General features: G+C 42.0%; 3 protein-coding genes across 4 annotated transcripts; 1 reads left to right on the forward strand and 2 right to left on the reverse strand.

Annotated features, from left to right (window-relative positions):
* Window positions 1-38: 38 nt before the first annotated feature.
* EIF2B1 (eukaryotic translation initiation factor 2B subunit alpha) lies at window positions 39-4,533 on the forward strand. The gene is made up of 9 exons (XM_067307191.1): window positions 39-92; window positions 173-274; window positions 364-500; window positions 594-710; window positions 1,202-1,314; window positions 2,206-2,274; window positions 3,253-3,328; window positions 3,529-3,654; window positions 4,085-4,533. The coding sequence occupies exons 1-9, from the start codon at window positions 80-82 to the stop codon at window positions 4,238-4,240; spliced, it is 909 nt and encodes a 302-aa protein (XP_067163292.1). The 5' UTR covers window positions 39-79; the 3' UTR covers window positions 4,241-4,533.
* Window positions 4,534-4,772: 239 nt separating this feature from the next.
* DDX55 (DEAD-box helicase 55) lies at window positions 4,773-13,881 on the reverse strand. Its single transcript, XM_067307187.1, has 14 exons — window positions 13,768-13,881; window positions 13,391-13,441; window positions 13,209-13,295; window positions 12,523-12,614; window positions 12,334-12,396; window positions 11,449-11,598; window positions 11,095-11,284; window positions 10,401-10,483; window positions 9,847-9,978; window positions 8,627-8,719; window positions 7,802-7,916; window positions 6,844-7,012; window positions 5,913-6,205; window positions 4,773-5,011 (listed from the first exon to the last, which is right to left on the reverse strand). The coding sequence occupies exons 1-14, from the start codon at window positions 13,873-13,875 to the stop codon at window positions 4,844-4,846; spliced, it is 1,794 nt and encodes a 597-aa protein (XP_067163288.1). The 5' UTR covers window positions 13,876-13,881; the 3' UTR covers window positions 4,773-4,843.
* A 521-nt stretch (window positions 13,882-14,402) lies between these two features.
* Window positions 14,403-21,390, reverse strand: TMED2 (transmembrane p24 trafficking protein 2). Of its 2 annotated transcripts, XM_067307043.1 has the most exons (4): window positions 21,051-21,325; window positions 19,429-19,621; window positions 17,016-17,123; window positions 14,403-15,905 (listed from the first exon to the last, which is right to left on the reverse strand). In XM_067307043.1, the coding sequence occupies exons 1-4, from the start codon at window positions 21,228-21,230 to the stop codon at window positions 15,781-15,783; spliced, it is 606 nt and encodes a 201-aa protein (XP_067163144.1). In that variant the 5' UTR covers window positions 21,231-21,325; the 3' UTR covers window positions 14,403-15,780. The 2 variants fall into 2 exon arrangements, with proteins under 2 accessions (XP_067163144.1, XP_067163145.1); XM_067307044.1 differs by lacking the exons at window positions 14,403-15,905; window positions 17,016-17,123 and adding an exon at window positions 17,272-17,365 and having other exon boundaries at window positions 21,051-21,390.
* Between the last annotated feature and the right edge of the window lie 584 nt (window positions 21,391-21,974).

Consider the following 21,974-nt stretch of genomic DNA (forward strand, 5'->3'; position numbering starts at 1 on the left):
GTGACGTCACGCGCAGGCCGGCCGCCGCCGCCGCCGCCGCCGCCGCTGGGGAGAGGAGCGGAGCGCCGCGGCCGCCGCCATGAGCACGGAGGGTAACGGCGGGGGGGAGGGGGGGGTGCGGGGCGGGCGCGGCGCGGCCGGGCCGGGGCTGACGCCTGCCTTTGCCTTGCAGACCTGATCGAGGCCTTCCGGGCGCAGCTGCGGGACGACCCCGACGTGGCCTCGGCCGTGGCCGCCATCCGCGCGCTGCTGGGCTTCCTCAAGCAGGACCGAGGTGGGCCCGGCCCCCCCTTCCCCTCCCCCCACCCCGCGCACCGGGCCCCCCCGGGCCTGCCCTGACCCCGCGCCTCTCCCCCCCCCCAGGCGAGACCATGCAGGGCCTGCGGAAGAGCCTGCGGACCGCCATCGACACGCTGTCGCGGGTGGACTCCTCGGTGGCCGTGTCCTCCGGCGGGGAGCTCTTCCTGCGCTTCATCAGCCTCACCTCGCTGGAGTACTCGGTAAGGGCGCCCGCCCCCCCCCCCCGATCTCCCCCCCCCAGCCGGCCTTCCCCTCACCGGCCTCGCTCCAGCGGGCTTCGCTCTGTGTTCCAGGACTACTCCACGTGCAAAGAAATCATGATCGAGCGAGGCGAGATCTTCCTCAGGAGGGTCTCCCTGTCGAGGAACAAGATCGCCAAGCTCTGCCATCCCTTCATCCGAGATGGTGCCGTAAGTGGGCCGAGGCGGGCTCGCTCTCGCGTGGGTGCTCTGCTGCTTCCAGCGACGGGGACGCTGCAGGGGACTGATATTTATTAGCATCCATTTATGGCAGCGTCGTCTGATGGTGGCTTTCGTGGATACACAGGCATAACATCACCCCTCGCTTTATTTTCTTAAGATTCTTCCCCTCCCCCTACATCCATTTCTATGCAAACCAGCATTGACTCGTGCCCTACTTCTACCAGATGCTGAGGAGTTGCATTGTGAAGCTTCCATTGAAAGTATTAGATTCTCACCCCTTGGCAGCATCAGGGCTGTGTAAAAACCTGCCGCATAAAGTCCAGCTCGGAGTAGTTTGCTGTCCTATCATTTGTATAATACAAATGACATACAGTATTATTTTAAAGTTGATGGACAGTTGCGTGAAGTAAAACCCATGACACCACAGTAACAAAGGTTCTGCAAAGCTCAGCAAAAAGTAATACCTGTTTTTTTGACAGCGAATATTGACACATGCCTACTCAAGAGTGGTCCTCAGAGTGTTAGAAGCAGCTGTTGAGTCAAAGAAGCGATTCAGCATTTATGTCACCGAATCACAGCCAGATCAAGCAGGGCAAGTACACATTAATTTTGTGCTTTATTTATCAGCCAGCATCAAACCTGTCATATTTTAAGAAAAGCTGCTAAGTTTGTTTGCATCATTTTAAAGGGTGACTATATCACTAATAATGTCATGTTATTCCGGACAAGTAAAAATACAATATTGACAATTAATTTCCTGTACTAAATAACCTCATTACAGTGCTACCTGGGTTTTCCTCAGAGGTTTACAAGCCTTCAGTCAGTGCCAGACAATCTACTTTTTTTCCTTTTGTGATGGGAGACAACTGACTTCTGGTTGTCAGCTTTAGAAGCAGGCCAAAACAGTCAGTATAGTCTTTAAGCATAGCAAAGTAAAATATTTAGCTAGCAATGTTGTTTGAAAATGTCAGATAATGTTTATTACGGATAGCAGGGGAGCAGGCTTTCCCTCTCCAGAGAATACATGGTTGCATGAGGGATGCAATAAATCCTACATACTGGATAATAAATGTTGCTAACCAGTTTTTCACTAGAATAAAGGATGTTTAGCTAAATTAAGTACGTATGATTTATCAGCTTCACTAAAATAACTTCTAGCAGTACACTGCCTGCTTTATTTCTTGTGTCTTTTTGATGAAAAAGCAGAGACAGCTTAGGTAATCGGTGATCTTAATAATGTTTCCCTGACTTATCTATCTGTAGCTATAATTCCTGACTGCTAAAACTGACTTGACTTTGTCAGGTTTATTATAATTTGTTTCCATTTCTACACAAGAATTTATTTGTCTTTGGGGGAATATCACAAACCAAAACTAGTGGCAAGGGAACATGGGCAGTCATGGGTTCCACTCCTTCAGACAATATTTTTCTAGCATTGTCTTTAAAGAAAGACTTTTAAGCTTCAAACATGCTATTTTCATAGACAAAAAATGGCAAAAGCCCTGAGGAAGCTGAACATTCCTGTGACTGTGATTCTAGATGCTGCAGTTGGGTAAGTCTGATCATTATATCTTAACATTGTTCATCCCAATTTTACTTTGACAGCGTTACAGATGAGCTTCCTAGAAGCTTGTTCAAAGCACAGAGATTGTTACTTAGTCTGTCACAGTCACCAAACAAGCTAAGCAAGTTAAACCTTTCGTGCACAATTAGGAGAATATGCCTGCTAAAAAACAAGCATTTGATACTTGCATATTAGAATGAAGAATGAAGTCAGGCCTAAGCATAGAATCTGGGGATACATGGAAAAAAGAACTGAGGTGCTATGCAAAAAGGCTACATTTTTTTCTAATTTGCATACAATAAGCACTATCATTGTTTTTTTAAGCGAATTGCTAAATTACTACTGCTTAGTAGTAAATACAAAGAGCAAGTACAAGTAGCAAATACAAAATATGAGAAAGAACTATTATAAATCTAAATCCTAGTTCTTACATTAGTGCAAAATACATGTCAGTGCCTCTAAGAGAAGAATACGTATCAGTCTGCTTACTACCAAGGCAGCTGTAATCCAGTGAGGACAGTGGCTTGACTGGGCAAATATGCAAGTGTTGTGTAACACATTAAATCTCTCTTCTTCAGAACATTTAGTTGATGGTGTGGAGGTTGGAGGGATGTAAAGAAAGGTGGACACGTTTCTGGCCAAGGATATTACAATGCAGAGTTAAGCTTCACTGTGCAGTTAGTATTTTATCAAGATAGCCACATTCCCGTAACTGAGGATTATCCCTAGTGAGATTCAGCTTCTCCAAGCCTTTTCACAATTACCAAGGTCAGGTATGGTTGGAGAAGACATAGTTATTTAATATTCCTGCTTGGGAAGCAGAGGAAAGCTCGTTAAAAGGATATACAACAGCAACTGTAGTTGCATAGGTAGCTAGGACTAGTTCAGAAAAATGAATGATTGTTTTCATTACTAATTCCTGTTATGTTCAATGAGTCATGGATTTTTTTTCCCCCCCTTAAACAGCTACATTATGGAGAAAGTGGACCTGGTGTTAGTTGGTGCTGAAGGTGTAGTTGAAAGCGGAGGAATTATTAACAAGGTAATAGGTAGTGAGTTTATTACATTATTCTGTAAACTCTAGACTCCTAGAGTTTGGTTTCTTTGAAACATTCAGGGTTTTTTGAAAAATCTTTTCTATTTGGACATTATCCAAGAAAAGTCTATTTCTTCTTGGAAACACGACAACATTCTGTCACACTAGCACTGAGTCTGCATGTTGTTTTCCATCTGTCTCTACAGATTGGCACTAATCAAATTGCAGTGTGCGCCAAAGCTCAGAATAAGCCATTTTATGTTGTAGCAGAAAGTTTCAAGTTTGTAAGACTTTTCCCTCTAAATCAGCAGGATGTCCCAGATAAGTTTAAGGTAAGAGAAATTCAGATTACTTCTTACCAGCTAAGATGCACACTTATGTATCTATGAATAATTTTTTTCTGAGAATGTCTTTATTTACCTGGATCTTTCTAGTATATATAATATGCAGTTACTCTGTGTTACAGTCAAACATCTCATAATTTGTCTTAATACTAACATTTAGTTCCTAAAGCAATTCTTTTGGGGCACAGGAGCAGCAGAGGGGAAGAAACAGCTAAATCGAGACATTTCAGCACTACAAATTTTATTCCGTACAGAAGATAACAGTTGAGGCCAAGATGGCACTAGCCTGTGCCTCATTTATAGCAACTGACTTCCTTCAGTGATACCAAGTATCTGCTCAAGGCTAGCACTGCCCTTGCCCCGAGGAGGTTTTTAGCTTGCAGTTGTGTGGTAGCTAATGGTCTCTGTTTCCTTCTAGTACAAAGCAGACACTCTGAAAACAAGTCAAAATCTAACAGAGGAGCATCCCTGGATTGACTACACATCACCATCGCTGATCACATTACTGTTTACAGACCTAGGTGTATTGACTCCATCAGCCGTCAGTGATGAACTTATTAAACTCTATCTGTAACAGAGAGAGACTCAGTATACAGGATGTATTATTACCTTCTTCAGTGACCATCACAGCTGTAAGAACTTGGAAGATGATGCAAGTTATATGGCCATGGTAAGGAGAAGACAGTTGACTGACGTAACTACCAGCCTTCTTGAATTTTTAAGGCAAAACATTACATATGAATGGACCACTGTTTAAAAAAAAAAAAAAGTTGCTACGGCTTCTAAAGGCCTAAAATAAATTATTTAAAGAGGGGTGGAATGTTTTGATATTGTAAATTAAAATACCTTACTGTGTTCTCAAACTCATTCTGAGGTCTGCTGTCACTTACTGATCTGGGACAGATGTGATGCCTATCTGAACAGAACAAAATTAAAAAGTGCAGAAAGCTCCTGCTGTTGGAAATCTGCTGCTCCTGCCACACTGTACAAGAGCAGTGCTTTTAGGTTTGTTCTTAACGTCAGGCTTGTTTGTACTTCCACTTAAGTATTTATGGAAGCCAGGTCTCTTATAGTAAGAAATTAGATCAGTTTTGTTCTTTGCAACATTATTTTGTTATAAAAATACAGTTTTATTGAAATAGGCAGTATTTTAAAGAGGCTGGTTAGAACAAGACTGTCAATCTTCAGACCCCAAGTCAGACACAGTTTCTGCTTTGAGCCTACTTTGGCTGCCTGTTAGCCTCTTCTCAAACTCTTCTTCGCTAATTTTGCCCTTTTTTAATCTTTTCAAGAGTCTGGTGTCATTCAGCAGCTCCTCCATATCCTCATCTTCAATATCAGAGCCCTGTTGACAGTTGAAAAACAACAATTAAACACAGCTGTAGAGCTAAACACCCAGAAATGCCCTTCCTAGTTGACTAGTACCAGTCCTTCCGTTAGTTGTCATCTATTGCTATCCTATGTTCGTTAATAATCTTATACTGTGACTCGTTTGAGAATAGGTTAATACTATTGTAAAGCAAATAGAAAACATGATACAAACATTGCTAAAGGTTAAAAATGCTCTATAAATAGCAGAATGAGTGAATGAAGGACAGTAAGAAAAGCATTAATTAGATGGTATGCTTTTTCTAACCTTTATTCCTACATAATACTAAGATGGTCCCAAGGCAAGTCTGGACTTAAAGGAATCAGAAGTGCATGGTTTTCTAAAAAAACCAGTCTCTTTCTTCAGTTAAAAGGTAAAGTGCTCATTGGGGTATTTCTTCTATTGCTGTTTTTTGCCTGTGCTGGATTCTAAACGCCACAGGGTTTGAAGTCTCACAATATACATTGTGCTTCCCCCACACACACCCCAAGGGATGTTTACAACCCAGATTTTTCCAAGCAGGAAACTGTACCAAATTCCCCTGTCGGAGATTTTATCTAATTGTTATACTTGCTGAATTAAGAACATTAAAAAAATCAAGTACTGTCCTTCCTCTCCACCATCATCCCAGGCTGCTGGACCTCTGACAAGTGAAATCTAGGCAACATGCTCACAGCGTTATTCACTACCATCAGAGTGTCAAAAACCTTTTTAGGTTTTACCTATAGGGGTCCTAGAAAGTCAATGCAGACAGTCAGCAATTTTGCAATGTACCCAGCTCCTGTTAAACTAAAATCCCACTGCTTTTTTGCCTTGTGAAAGCATGGACCTATGCTGTTGTAACGGCATGCAGTTTAATAGAATGGGCAGAGTTTACCTCTTCACGCTTCCTTTTAGCTGTTACTTTCTTTTTCTTTTCCCTTTTGGCTTTTTGCTTTGACCAGGCTTTGTTCTTTATGAATTTCTTTTTCCCTCCATTTTCCTGTCTTTCCTTTCTTTGTTGTTCTAATTGTTTTTGTCTCTGTTTTTCTCTATTTTTATCCTTAAATGGAATGGAGTCTGTATTAACAGTGACTGGAACAAAGTCTGAAAAACATTTTCCTCTTAGTTCAGGCATCTTTGGCATCTTTAGCAAGGCAAAACCTTTGGCAAGACTAGCAAAATCCAGATCTGTTAAAATAAAGATTATAAAGTCAGTTTCTTGCAGGATAAAGAGTTAACCTAATTTAGCAAATCACAGAAAAGAGTCTTACTATATTGCTTGCCTTCTACACTTAATACTGGTAACAAAACAAAGTCACTTCTATTTATGCTTAATGTCAGTTTTGGTCTCACCAGCCCCTTCTGTAGCAAACTGAGATCCAGGCCTTTCAAAAGAACCCTGTATTTCCCAGGGGCTTGTTTGAGCTTTTAGAATGATCTGAGATGAGCTCATCTCATTTAATTAGCAATTAATTGCTCTTTGGGACTTTGATTTCCAAAGGTGTGGTTCAAGTCACAAAACAAAACAAAAAAAAATAAACCACCACCAAGGACAAAAAAAAAACCATTAAGTTTTAGCATCCCCTTTTGTTGTAAAATGGGATAGTCACCTTCCCTAAAGAGAAGTTTCACAGCCATTCAGTCACAGTCAGGTGATATTCAACTCTGATGATGTCAAATACTGTCAGCGTTTGACACTGCAGAAAGTAGCTTTGAGAACAGGAATCAGTAGTTGTATCTTCTGGACAGTAACACACGTTTTTTGCTAAACCAAATACAGTCTTCTGCAGAATAGTAAAAAGATAACAGCCCCTGCTGAGAATTACCTTTTATTCGGAAGATCAGATTACATTCATGTTTGGCATAAGCCTGGATATAAGACACAAATGCTTTCATTCCTTTCTCAAACACAGCTCTGTCAGCTAGGGCCATAGACTTCAGTTTTGGTAGAAGATCTAACACGTTTCTCTGCGGTTTCATTTCCTGCATGGGACACTGAAAACCAGAAAAGAAATGTAAAAGTTCAGCTGAATGATTAAAAATGAATTATGAAGCTTCAAACACAGAGTTCTTCTCCAATTAATCTTCAGGGAGCTTTGAGGGCAGAGTATTTCCCCCCAGTCCTTTTTTTAACACTTAGCTTTCTTCCTTTCTCCTTACCCCCTCTTTTATTTGGTCATTTCAACACTCCCATTCAGCCTCACAAACAGTTGTTCTAGCCCAGGAGAAGGGCTCCCACACTGCAGCTCAGAAGAGGCAAGACTTTAATCTAACGCCTTGTCAAGCTACATTCTCATTTGCAGGCCTCTAGAGATTTTATACAATTAATTCCATTAATGCAGGATCAGATAAGGGAAGCGATCCAAGTTAATAAACTTTTTCTGGCAGGTTTATTTTTTGGCAGTGCAGAGGGGCAGCATACCAAGTGGTGGTGCAGTGGAAGCCAGCACTGTGTTCCAGAAATGCTCAATCTACACCCTTTGGAAAAAAACAATTCCTTACTAGATGCATGACGTGTTCCTCAGTAGGTAAAACAGACAGCGCTATTGAGCCAAAACATGGCTCAATAGGTAAAACAGGCAGCAACTGTGTTCTAACAAGTAGTTGAATGCAACGATTAATAAGAAGCTCTTGTCTTTTTTTAATTATTTGCCTCTGCTAAAATCTATGCATATGATCTTAAGCCCTATGAATTCTGATTTTAAAATTCCTATCACTAAGCTTCTGGAGTCTGTTTGTCTCTTACCCTTTCCTGCTTAGGGGGAAAAAAAAAAGTCTACTAACCTTTTGGTTGATTGAGAGAAAGTTAACATATGATTCTTCCATGGGAAGCAAAAATACCAGTGCACTGCCTACATTGCCAATCCTTGCTGTTCGACCGCACCGATGCACAAAGGCACTGAAACGACATAGAGCTGGTTTAACAGGAGATGCTCAGTTTGCTGTTAAAGTATTAGATAGTGAGTGAAAGGGCAAGTTCTGTGCAATGAAAAGTCTAGAGTGCTGTGTACTTTTGACCTAAACTAGTAATTTTAACAACCAATAGGAATCACTGAAATACAGTACAACACTCCTAACAGTCCCACTCTCAATTCTCAGGAATGCCTACTAAAACAAGGTGCATCTCTTTTGGGAGGGGGGAGTTTAAGCAAGCTCTAGGGAGAATTATGACAATGGAAGTTAAAACGCAAGGAAAAACTCCTTTCATTTGAACTTTCAATTTCCATCCCTGAACAGCTCTGTGCTTGCTTTCATCTCTGCTCTCATTCACCCTAGTATTTCATTTCCCGTTACTTTTTGATATTCTCATACTACCCCTTACACTGGAGAGTCTCCTTCTACAAATATAACTGGCAACAGCCATTTTAATGGCATTAACCCATTTGACTTATGTATGTACAATACATGCAAGTGTCACTTAAAGTCATATCAATTACAACAAAATTGCCATGTTCCAGCCTCCCTTGTTCACGCATCGTGTTTATTCACACTAACTTTCAGGCAGAGGGTAAATGTGTTTTCCACAGTAGTATGTTCCCCATTTGTATTTAAGCAGTACAGTAGCATGAGTAGAAGCAGAGTAAAAGTTCTTAAGATGTGAAATTGTACCTTGCACTGCTAGGTGGATCATACTGTAAAACCCAGTGTACTTCTGGAATGTCTATGCCACGGGCCATCACATCAGTGCAAACTAAAATGCCACTAGGAAGAAGAAAAAGCATGCTTTCATTAAATTGTCACTTAGTGAGACGTACCAATCTCCCCACAACCGTGTATTCTGCAGCTACACTGGAGAATGAGGAACAAAATGTTTTAAAACATTTGTGTTCTGAAAAGAAACAACATAGTAAAAGCCAGTTACAGCTTTCACTAGATAAAAATTCTATACAACATTACGAAAAGGAATGTGGTTTATGAAAGAGCCAGCGTATCACTAAGAAAAATCAATTCCCTATTACGAGTTCTGTTTTTAATTCACCATTTGCATTCACCACAGCTGATACAAATACTATAAATGCTTTAATAAAAGACCTAACAAGCTGACAGTTTTGGCATGTTATTTTAAAAAGCTGCTCTTCCACTCTGTTGGTAATTCTTTCTTTTTAAATACAAAAAGCTAAAACTCAGTTCCCATGCAATAAAAATGACAGCAAACAGGGCAAGTTTCTCTTAACTGAGCATCCTGCAAAACTGACGAGGAATACTCTTCTGCAGGCAAAACACAGCATCATGTTGCCATATTCTTGGTCACATGCTAATAAAATAGTATCTTGGGTTTCTAGTCTGGTCACCACCAGACTATGTTCTGTTCGCTACCGTGTCCCTTCTGAGGGATACATTTATCCTGCAAAGCTAATGTGGGATTGCAGCACAGCGTGCCCACTGCAGCCACGCGGATGGGCTTCAGTGTGTAGGTTTGACTAGCAAGTGCAGTGCAAACTCTAGAGGAACTCCAGCTGCAGGATATCCTAAATCTATGTCCCTGCATCTTTCATGCTGCTACATGGATTATCTAAATTAGGCTGGACATGCTCCAGTCATATCTTCATTTTGTTTGTAATTATACTTTGTGTACCTAAGCATAATTTATGTCCTTTACAAATACATTAATTTCTCTCTAATTCAATACAGTAGCACAGTTAAAAGTTATTATTTCTAATTTACACCATTTGTACTACCCTAACTCTGTAAGCAGTTAGTTGCATCTTTCTCATCAGCACAAGCCCACTCTTCTGCACTTAATTGTACCTGAGAATATGCTTGTGCCACTTACACAACCCTTACTATTTCTACTTTTGGCTGACTTAAGTCTATTCATATATTCTTACCCTGGGAGCTTCCGAAACTCGGTAAAAATCTTGTTACGTTTGTGTTTCATTTTCCCATGAATGCACATTATTTTCACTTGTTTAATTAAGGATTCCAAAGCCTTCCCATAGTATTCCACACAGGCACAAGTACTGTTGTGATAAAAAAACGCATAAAAGCAAAAGCTTACGCAACATTTTTAATCTGATTTAGACAGTCATGCTAAAGCGGTCTGAGACCTTTCAAAAATATACACTATGGCCTATTTTTATTTAAAATAGGCACATCATTTTTATAATTAACATATAATTGTCTACAACACCTTACTTTAAAAATGCATATAGAATTCATATGGTCTGCTTAGTAAAATATACTGCAATCCTCCCTCGAAGCAATGATCGATCACTTCTTAAACACTGTATTCTACAAGACAGCTGTTAAAATCAATCACCTTGTAAAATATAAGCACTCTCGGCCAAAGACTAGCTATGTCCTTTTCAACACTGAGCACAGTGTTGGAATTTAAGTAATAAAACACTGCACTGTTTTCACAGTGAAACCCAAATGGAATTACCTGAAAAAGACCAGATGTTTTTCCTGTTTGCGTTGTCGAAGAAAATGCACCAACTGATTAAATTTTTCATCTGCTTTGCATATCTACACAATGCAAAAGAAAAAAAAAGTTAAAAAAAAAGAGCGGATACAAAGTGATTTGCCCATTTCCTCCATTCACTGGGGCTCATTTGTGCACTGAGAGAGGCCTACAGACATAATCTATTGATACTGATCATGTGTACCACAATACATCATATTCCAGGATATTACCCTTTTATCTATATTAAGTAAAAATATATACTTGAGCTCCCAGTCCTCCCATCCCCAGCTGTAATACCTTTCCTACAGCAATATCTCAGGTTTTCCTCAGCCACTTCCCTAAAACAGCCAGATATCCCTCCCATATCCTCTCACTATAAAGAAGTCAAGGAGCCACAGAGCTGCAGCTAGTTTTGAGTTATGACAATTCCTGCCTGGTCAAACAGAACAGGCAACAGAACTCATACAGCAGCCAGCAACGTGGTTGCTAATTTGGATCTTTCTCCTCAGCTTGGTTACTGATTTTTAGAGAACCTGCAAGAGCTTTATACCTTTCAGACCCCTGCGTCCTCTATTAATGAGACCAAAATTGGCCAAGATTTAAAAAGTTATTGATGGGACCAGGGAAAAGCAAGAGGGAATGACGGACTACCATGAAGCACAGAGGATCGCACCATGTAATAGTTCTCCAGTCGCGTTGGAGTTTTCTGAGTGTTGCTCGCTGCCACTCCCTTCTCCTTCACCGAGATGCGAACAGGATTCCGAAGACCTGCTCTCACCAGGTTCTCCACTTCTTGAGTTTGAGTTGCTGAGAACAGCCCTGTCCGTCTCTGCTTGGGCAAAAAGTCCAGAATGGCATTTAAACTGCAAGTAAGCACATGTAAACATAAATGTCCCATTTCCCTCAGAAAGAAGTTTAATCACTGGAACAAAACTAATTTTACAACTCATTTGTAGGCCAGGCTCATTCACATGAATCTTACATAAACTACCTTAAAACATCAGAAGTATTGCTAGAATTTAAATACCTTGCTTCAAAGCCCATATCTAGAAGTCTGTCTGCTTCGTCTAATACCAACACATCAAGTGACTTCACACAGCTTGCTAGATCCAGCCCATCCGCTTTTCTTCTGAAAAGATCTTCCAAGCGGCCCGGTGTAGCTACAATGATGTTCCCACTGTTTGTGATAAGGACACACAGAAATTTTGTAATTGTGTAGGCTAAGGATTCTGAGAGGGTGGCTAACATAGTTATCACACCATAAACCTGCATTCAAATTGACCGGATGTTGGTGGATAACACAAAAAAATTTCAGTTTGCTACTACTAACTGTATTCATATTTCAGTTGCTTTGATACTATGTTGATCGGAGTAGAACTCTCAGGTGAAAGCACATGATTTGTGGTTCTACATATTTAGAATATGCTTAGCAGCTACAAAAAGCAATTATCAGCTAAAAGAAATCGTTGGTACCTACATGCAAAAGCCAGTGGTAAACAAGTGTATGTATTTTGCTTCAAAATTTATCCATCAGTATGACCACAGAATACTTCTGAAAAATTATTAATCAGCACAGTCTCAATTTCATTAGAGCCTACTCCATTTACACTAAAGGAGGCAAGCAAAATACTAAGTGAAAACGGTTTTCAGCTCACCATGCTGTACACTGTTCTTCACCCAGACAGCATGCAAATGGTACTGATTTCACATATGATCCCTGCCTACTGTCTCATCACCCTCTCATTATGGTATATCTAACTCAAGGAAAAGAATCCACAACTTCTTCAGCACATACTCTGTCATACTTAAGTGGTACCATTAAATTTTAGGATGCCCTAACTTGAAAACTCTAAGGACTAGGAGAAAACCACAATTGAGAGGTATCAATTTAAATTTTTGACAATCAACTTACCCGTGTTCTTTAAACTTCTCAACATCTTCCATGGGATTCCTACCACCAATTAAAAGAATCTGACTAAAACAAACAAACAAACAAACAAAACAGAAAGATTTGAGTCATCTTTGTTTTTTGCTAGTTTATGAATCACAGAAGTCCAAAGAAAAAGGGTTGGTTGTCAGGACAAGTCTAAAGTTCACCCACCTAAAATTGGGGAAGTGTTTTGTGAAATGCGATAGCACCTCATCAATTTGAATAGCTAGTTCTCTTGTTGGTGTGATAATTATAGCTCCAACCTGCACATGAAAAACAAAAGGAAATTACAGAAAAAGATAGAATAAAGATTTAGGCAAAACAGTCCCTTACAAGGTAAGTGAATATAAGCCATGTTTATGAACCTAGTATCAGACGAAACACTTCCAACAGAAATGTAATGAAGTATACTGAATAACAAAACATTTGTGAAAGAGGTTTTAAATCAGTCTGCAAAATACTTCCACTCAAAGAACAGTATCTGATAATATTTAACTGCAAATAATAGTGCAACTGTTGTGTAAACTAAAACATATACAAAGTCAATAGATGCAAAAAGCATCCGATCAGTCTCTTGTCTGCAGCATGTCATATTTGATATTTTAAAACATTCTAACAGCTCAGAAATCAGTTTTGATTTTATCAAATAAAAAGCAGTATCTAAGTGCAAAGAAAGTACCCTATTTTTTTTTTAATTTCAAACAGTTCATTTTTACCACTGTACTAAAAAGCTGAACATGCAATGGCTTTATATGTATGTAATTTTACTTTATACATACTTTTACTGAAATCCCTAATCTTATCTGCATATTCTAAAAACATATTTAAACATTCAGAACCAAAGAACTTAATCTTACCTGCATTTTCTTTAATTTTTCTTCCCGTCTGAGAAGAATTTCTAGGATGGGAATTACAAACGCTAAGGTTTTGCCGCTGCCTGTTACCTGCGAGAAGCGAAACAGAGTCAGCCCTTTCTCAGTCCCAGAAAGGAGAAAAAACAAGGAAATCGACTGCAAAAAACAAAACCAAAAACACTCACCGCTTCTGCAGCAACATCTTTATTACTCATAAAGAGAGGAATGGTGGCAGACTAAAAAAACAAAATAAAATCACGTGAATAGTTGAATTTTGGTCTGGTTTATTGACTAAATCTCACAGAGGCCAAGTCCCCCCGGGAGATATCAAAGCTGTTGTGAATATTGGCGCGCCGTGGTAGCGACAGGAAAACCGAGTGCAGAGACCGCTCCAGCTGCGGCAGAGAGCGGCTGCTCCGGGCTACGACCGTGCCCGCGACGCCGCCGATGCCCACGAGCGGCCCCGGCTCCCCCGGCGCGGCTCGCACCCGCCCCGCTCCCCTTCCTCGGGCCTGGCCTGCCGCGGGCTGCCGGGAAGGGCGGCCCCAGGGCGGCCCCTCACCTGCACGGGGGTCATGTGGGCGAAGCCGAGGCCGCGCAGCGCCCGCAGCACGCCCGGGCTCAGCGCCACGGGCAGCGAGGCCCAGCCGCCCTCCGTCACCGCCTCCATCTTGGGCGGCCGCCTCAGCCGCGTCCGCCGCCCCGCCGTCCCCCCCCCCCATCCGGTCCGGCCGCGGCGGGTCCGCGCGGAAACAGGCGCCGCCGCCCGCCCGTTCCGCCGCGCGCCCGTTCCGCCCCCGGCCGCCGGCGCGGCGCCGCCGCTGCTGCTTTTTGGGTCCTTCGCGAGAAAACGCGAGCGGCGCACGACGGGGAGCTGCTCGCTGCCGCCACAGTCCTGCTTTTAAAACACGCGAGCAGGAGCTCTGCCTTCCTTCTTCAGCCGGCTGCAGCACAAAGCGGTATTTTGATGCCCCCTGGCACCACACGCGCTTCTGCGGGTCACCCAGGAGCCCCGCGACGCCCGAAGCGCAGCCAGGCCGCGGATTCACCGTTACCTGCAATTTCTTCCCCCTCAAAGTGCGACAGCATGCGGATGAATTCCTCGTATCCATTTTTCTAAGAGATATTTAAGCCACAGCTTTGAGTGTTAAATAGTACGTTCTTTAAAGCATCAAAGGGAAAAAAATACAAAGTTACTTTTCTTAAAGAATTTGTTTTATTTATCGAACCTGGGTCATATTTAGATTCACAAGCAATTTTAAATGTACATCTTTGAATTCAATTTGAGTGTTTTTACACAAAAATATTGGCACACAACAGTTGCAATAAGGTGTAATAGCCACCTTTCTGAAGAACTGCTGCAAGTGTTTGCCCAAGGTTGAAAAAACTTTACCTGAACATGAAAACCTGTAACAAATTTTAAATTAATTGTACAAAACTGTTGTGTGTTACTTGTAGAGGCTCCCCCCTGGAAAAGACCCCACCCCGCCCCCAAAATGATTACAACTAATATACATCAGTCACAACATAATCCTGGCTCAGCACCCACACCAGACACTTCTTTAATTTTTAAACCCATCATCAGATACCAAGAAAAGTAACTTTATACAAAAACAAAAATCTACATGTGCCTGAAAAAGAAAACACACCGGTATTTAGCATTACGCTAATTATGACCAGATAATGGCAGAGACTGCCACTTAACTTAAATACAAGGGCTGCATAGCATTGCAATAACCCCCCAGAACCATTAACCCTTTGGCATCAGGAATCCAGTTTCCTGAACACTAATGCACTCTGCAATAGTGCCAACAGTCTGAGCTTTGGACCTGCAAAAACCAAGGGGTTAACTACTGTTTGCCAAGACACTGCACACAATTGGCTTTGATATAAACCCGTGAAAAACTGAAAACTGTATGATGAGCATTTGGTAATGAGAGGAGAGAACGTATTTTTATATCAACTATTTAATTAAAAAAAGAACTTAGGAAACAAGTTGATATAATTAAGATAGTTACTGAAGGCGTTTCTTTTAAACAGTAACTAGGTATGCATACTAGATTGGAAGTTGTCAGCTGTCTTCTATTCATTTTCAGAATAGAGTTCCAATTGTTCCTCCTTGGCAGTTTATGTAAGTGAAAAAGGGATTATTTTGATTTCCTAACACCTACTACAAGGTTAAAGATGTCAAAACGCCAACGGTCACATTAGGGCCCTGTACCGTTTCCCTAGATAGAACTGCAAGTGCTTATGAAAACAGAAAAAACAAAGTTAGAAAAAGACATCACCATTGCTTATTACTACAGTTGAATTACAGCATTTGCAGCTTGCTTGGACCTCGCTTAGCATACAGACTAGGCAGATTTCAGTGAAAAAATTATGCCAATTAAGTGATGAGATTTTAGCACAGCTTTTGCTACAGAAGATATATAAAAACATTTCATTTTAACTAGGAAGAAACATAAGCAAATAAGTTTTAAAGTTCAGTAAAGAGGGTTTAGAAACTAAATGACTTCTTTGTGACCAAGATGTTTGGTAGACAGTGAACTGAAATCCAGGATCAGGAAAAGTATTCTTAAACAACTCTTCGGACTTCAAAAAACCTCTTCAGATAGTAGATTTGTCCCAGTGTCATGGCAACTAGTACAAGAGCTTCAAAGAATGACCAAAGGACCACTCTGCTGTTTGTGTTGTCATTAACTGTTGAAAAAAATCCAAGTAAGTGGCAAAGCATTTAAAACAAATCTAAAACATACTTTATTTAGAAACATACATGTCATTAGAACCAAAGTACTGCACATAAGCCTCACCCTGATAATTTCTGTACATCAGCACAAATGTTCGAGAAGGACTCTGCAGTCTTAAAGATGAGAACTGATAGCTCAGGGGGTTTATCTTCCTCTGCTGAATCTTGCTCTCCAAGCAATGGAAAGCTATTCAAGCAGGTATGTTAACACCAACTCTGGGCATACACTGCAGCATCTTTTTATATCATGTCCATCTTCAAAAAGGCTGGACAGCAGTGTACAACTGCCAACCAGAAGCCACTTCCTTTTTCAAGTAACAGTCACATTTTCAGGCCTCAAAGTCAAGTGGGGAATTTCAAATTTCTAAAGGTTCATCTTTGGCTCTAAAGATTCAGCAGTTTCTTAAATTAGACAGCTAGCAACAAAAGAAAACTAGTCATTAACTGCAGATATCCATCAATATAAAAAGTTCAGGGGCCACTGCTTAATATAATGTTGTATTTTCCTATTAAAAAAATATTTGCCCTTTATTCTTGCTGGGCTTCTACTAATGCACTCCTTACCTTAGCTCCCACAATAGTACTAAAAGAAAAAAAAAGGCTGTATTTCAGAAAGTGAGAATTGTGAGGTAACCACATTCTCTACTCAGAAGTAACAGTAGTTCTGCTCTATTTCAACAAACTATTTAAGAGAGACTTTGGCTCAATTATTAAGCCATACCCATCTCAAGGATGCAATAATAGTTCAGCCAAAGTCTACCACTGAAAATCATATCATTACTAATTATCTTCATGAATATGCCATTTATAAAAAAAAAGTATAAGTTTACAGCAACAAAGCAAAGATTATTTTGAGTAACAATCTTCATGACATGAGAGGTAAACCAGTTTAAAGGAGATTGCAAATGCTAACCATGTTCTTTATCATACTGGCAGGACTATCATAACTTGTTCTAAAGGTTTTTAACTTGGAATAGCTTTCAAGGACTTGAACTTGAAAAATCATCGTTTAAAATACATTCGGGAGATGGGAAAAGGCATTTAAATCAAATAAAGACACATACTTGCTCTATGTATTCTCTCACGAACTTCCATGTATTCCTGTTCATGCTTTACAGCTGTCATGGCCACTGCTAACTCGTTAATCATCTCTTCTAGCTTGTTCTGATGAGCTGCAGAATAATTCCAGAAGCATCAAAAAGTCTGTTACTGACTCAAAAAACAATTTCTTAAAATGGATGAACAGTTACACTTAATTTCCTGCCATATAGGAAGTTCTGAAAAATGCAGTCTGTACAGCTGTACAGTCTGTACAGTCTTGCAGCAAAATTAAGTTTTGTTGTCATAGTAGTATTTTTCCAAACGAGTCTCTATGGTATTTAATGATCAGGCAAACGTCTTTCTCCACATCCAACTAGAAGACAGAAGATGCCCAAGTTAGAGTCAGTACAGACCACTTATTTCCAATACGGGCATACGTCTCAAGAAAATAGAATATAAAAACACATGAGATCAATACCACACTAGTGCCTACTTTGCTAATATACCCAATATGTTGCAAACAATTTAACATTACCGCTTTTACTAGTTGTTAAGCTTGCCAAAATAGAACAACTGAGAAATTAGCTTACGATCAGGATGTTGGCAAACCAAGATGACTTTCTGAAGCAATATACTATGTATTGAGATCTTCCTATTTAGTCAAGCACGGCATTCAGCAGAAACAATGCCAAAGGGGCCTGGAGGAGGGCAGGAACTGGCCTCAGGGTCTGGTATTGTCATGAAAGCAGAGGAGGAGGGAAATAACAAACCAATGACAACAGAAAACTAGCTTGAGATAGCTCAGCAAATGGAAGGACCAAAGATCCAAGATTTAGTGATCTGACTGTCAACCACAGGATCTTTTTAACACCTTCATGCTCAAAAAATTGTCCACTTACAAAAATTATAAATTATTCAAGTAATTTTTGAAGTTTTCTAGCACCAAGATGAAAAAAGCAATGCGTATATTGAAGGGACATACTTGACTTTGAAGCTACCTTGTATCACAAGCTGAAAATAAAGCTATTCAACATATTTATCTTTGGTGGAACAGTCAGAAAGAGGACCAGAAAATAAAGCTGATACAAGTTACAATAATCTGAACAGTTTACTAATAGTTACTAATAGTTTACTTGCTTTACTAATATCATAAATTGCATGGCCAACTGGTCACCGCAATATGTGCAGTTTATTAGTAAGAGAGGAGATTACAGTTGTATGGATTGTTTTAAGCTCACTGAAAAAATACTCTTAAAGAAAAGCGTTTGCCTTAAAAATCTAAAGCCACATTAATATTCTTTACAACAGATATCATATTCAGACTTAATAAAGGATTTAACTGAGTCTTTAAAAAAAACTCAAAAGTTAGGTATTTGTTAAATATTTCAAGAGATATCAAGCACTCACTTCACACAGTTACATACTTGCTAAAATAGAAAACAAGAATTTATTGTCTTTCTAGCTACAGTTAGTGTTTTCTAAATAAAACTTTACAGTTTGTTAACCAATACAATCATTTATTTTACAGCAAACGACACGTTTCAACTTTTTCCCCTTGTAACATTACTGTGAATTCATAACCTAAAAGCAGCAGTCTGTTGCCTCCAAAAGTCCTTGATTATCCAACACCTACTTTAGCAACAGAAAGCAAACACCACCTAAAATATCTAACGTCCCTGGATGTTCAGTGCTTTAGCTCAATTCCACCTAAAACTTCTGATCATGTCTTCTGTTAACCATAAATAATCACCTGAAGACAAACTGTCATGGACAGTTCAAGGACCTGATCCCAAGAGCTGCTAAGTATCTAAACCTCTCAATGGAAGCTTGCAGGTGCTCAGCATCACTCAGAATCAGACCTTATATGTAGTTTATTAAAAAGACATTCTCATGCTACAAACAGATGTTAAAGAGAAAAAGCAGACGTTAGATGTTAGTGAATGAACATATGCACAAGACAGGATGCTAATGAGCTTTCAAAAAGCAGTACACATACCATCCCAGGTATCTCCACCACCTAGAGAAAAGTGTAAGAGATGAACACAAGTACAGGACAAAAGGCTGCAGATAAAACAGTAACTTACATGGCTAAGAGAAAATTTATATATTAGCACATTTATCAAAGAGCTCAACTAATGCATGTAGTAATCTACATACTGCTGAGCAAACTAGAAATCAGAGAATGAAACTGAGGAAAAGACTACAGGATGAAAGCATTAGTTTCTGCCGATAGCCGAGTGATTCCCTGGTGCTTTTGCATTAAGTTGTGTAATGAGGTCTAAAAACATCCATATCCATTTTAGCTGTGCAAGAAAACAGCTAACTAGACAGCCTGCAGAAACAGGAATTCTGAGAATGCTAGTCAAGTTCCAAAGTCAGGCATGTAGGGAAAAGCTCCCAAGCCAGAGCTAAGTTCTTTCCAGGAGTTTTCCTCACCTTCTGTCTCCATGTCTTGCCCCTTTGGAGCTTCCCCAATATCAATAGTGAACATCACTATCTTGGGAGTCATGGTGGACATTCTGTTGCTAAAGCAAAACTTGTAAGTTCCATCCATGTGGGCAGCAAATGTGTATTTTCCACTGGACTCTCGATCGCCTTTATAAATCCCTTTATTATCAGGCCCTGTAATCTGGATGGGGAGAATAAAATATCATATATTTGATTTAAGACAAGTTTTTATATGCATCATTACAGTAGTGCATGCATATTCTGAAGTTATCCAGTCAGACTTACCAATAGCATCTGTAATCTGATCGCCTTTATATCTTCCCTCCCACAGCCCAAAAGTAGTGCTGCATTTTTTTGCCTAGGAACCTTTTTTAAAAAAAGCTCTCGGTAAAGAAAGCTATATGAAAGCCTCTCTTACTGGCCAAGATCTACTTTTCTTCCATAGTCAAGATAAGAAGCATTCAAGAACAAGCGAACCACAATCTATCTACAGCTCTGGCCATTAGCCAAATGAATAACTGCAGGGGAAACCTTATCTCTGATGTTTGAAGGAAAGCAAAAAGGGCAGGGGAAAAAAAAATTCTCCAGTATGTCAATACTACTTCAGGCATACAACTGTGTATTGTTGCAGTTGCCATCTCAGATGGAGCCAGGGCCACAGTACTGAGTGCTCAGGGTCACTACAATCTTAGGACTTCCACCCCAAGAGGCCACCAAATCCAGCTGCTGACATTAAAATGCGGTTTCATAGCTTCCTGACTTTCTTTCCTGCATCAAAGTGGTGCGTAGCTTTAAACGATTATATCTGATCTCAGAGACAACTCTCACATGGCTAAGTTATACCAGTCAAACAACTACCTGGTCTTTACCAAGATGAAAGAAATTTTTAGTATTCTCTTACTGATTTGATGCTTTATTGAAGAAAAAGACTTACCTACAACTTTTAGGAGAGCAATCAACCTGACTAAACAAGATAACACCTTTTGACTCAAAAGAAGAAGCATCACTCCCAGAAAAAACAAGACCATTCGGTAAAGAGCAACCCTGCTCATTCTCCTCTCCAACAAAAGGTTTGATTTAACAAGACTATGCAGAATGGAATAAGGATGAAAAATTCAAGAGAAGGGCTCTGAAAACGGAGGAAGAGAAAAAGGCTTTCCTTGCGCGGTACCTTCTGCTGAAATAGCAGAAATGACGAGCGCTTACGCTCGGGCAACGTAACTGCCAGAAGCGGCACCTCATCCTCTTCCATACGGTCCAAGCCGTCACGCGGGCCGGACCCGAGCCGCGGAGGGAGCCCTTCTGCCCAGCAGGCCGGCGGCGGGACGGCCCCAAAACTCCACGGGCCACTTGAGCCGCGCTCGAGTCAGTCTTTGCTCCGCACCTCGGCAGAGCAGCCTCCTCCCGCCCGCCGCCCTCCCGGCCCCGCTCCGAGCTGCCGGGCGCGCCGGGGCCTCCCGTGTGCGGCGGGGGGCGAGCGCGCAGGGCCCGGTCCCGGAGCAGCACCGCGACCCCCGGCCCGGCCGGCTCCGCTCCGCCCCCGGCTCCCCCCCCCCCCCGCGCGGCGGCCGGGCCCAAGGTCAGCCCGGCGCGGCGCCGTCCCGCCTCACCTCCACGTCGATGTCCAGGAAGCCCCCCTCCGCCACCTCGAAGATGAGCCCCATCTTGGTGCCGGACGGCACCCGCTCCAGGAAGCACTCCTCGGCGTGCGCGTCGATGCTCACGAAGTAGGCGGCGGCCGGGGCGGCCAGCGCGGCCAGCAGCGCCAGCACCGCCCGCACCGGCGACATGGCGGAGCCCAGGGGGAGGGGGCACCGAGCGGCGGGCCAGCAGGGAAAGGGGAGGGGGCACTTCCGGCTCGCGCCACGCCCCTTCCGGGGCACGGGGCCGCCGCTCATAGGCCGGCACAACCCCACTGCCACGTACAGCCAGGGCTACGGTGGCCATTGAGGGCCCGCTCAGAGAGGGACGGGTCTAACTTCTGAGGCAGAGGACCGCGCGTCGCAGGAGGCGGGGCCCGGGGGGGGGGCCAACGATCAACCAATGAGCGCGGAGGAAGGGCAGAGCCGCGGTGGCAGGGGGCCAATCAGCGCGAGACAAGAAGAGCGGCCCTATCAGAAGGGAGAAGAGCCGCGCGCGGTGGTCCGCGTGGGGTGGGGTGAGGAGGCGGTGTTGCCTGGTAACCGCTGGGGGGCGCGGCGGGCGCGCGGCTCCTGAGGGGACCGAGGCGGCGGCTCCGGCGGCGGCTGCAGCCCGCGAAATCCGAACCTGCTGCATACGCGCACGGCTTGGGGAGCGGCAACGATTGCGAAAGTAACGGGCAGGCCGAGCGTGTGGGCTGGGACTGCCCCCAGCAAGACAAGACAGGCCCGATACGTGGCAGGCTTGCGTATCACCCAAGAATAATAGTGCTTGGATAGCACTTTTTAAGCTTTATTTAAGAATAATAGCATTAAAAAGCCATTCATGGTCATGCTTCCTAATTTCCAAGAAAATTTCCAAGAATTTCATAATCTCCAAGAAAAACTTCCAGT

Source organism: Apteryx mantelli, chromosome 17 (assembly GCF_036417845.1).
Source record: "Apteryx mantelli isolate bAptMan1 chromosome 17, bAptMan1.hap1, whole genome shotgun sequence".
NCBI lineage: Eukaryota > Metazoa > Chordata > Aves > Apterygiformes > Apterygidae > Apteryx > Apteryx mantelli.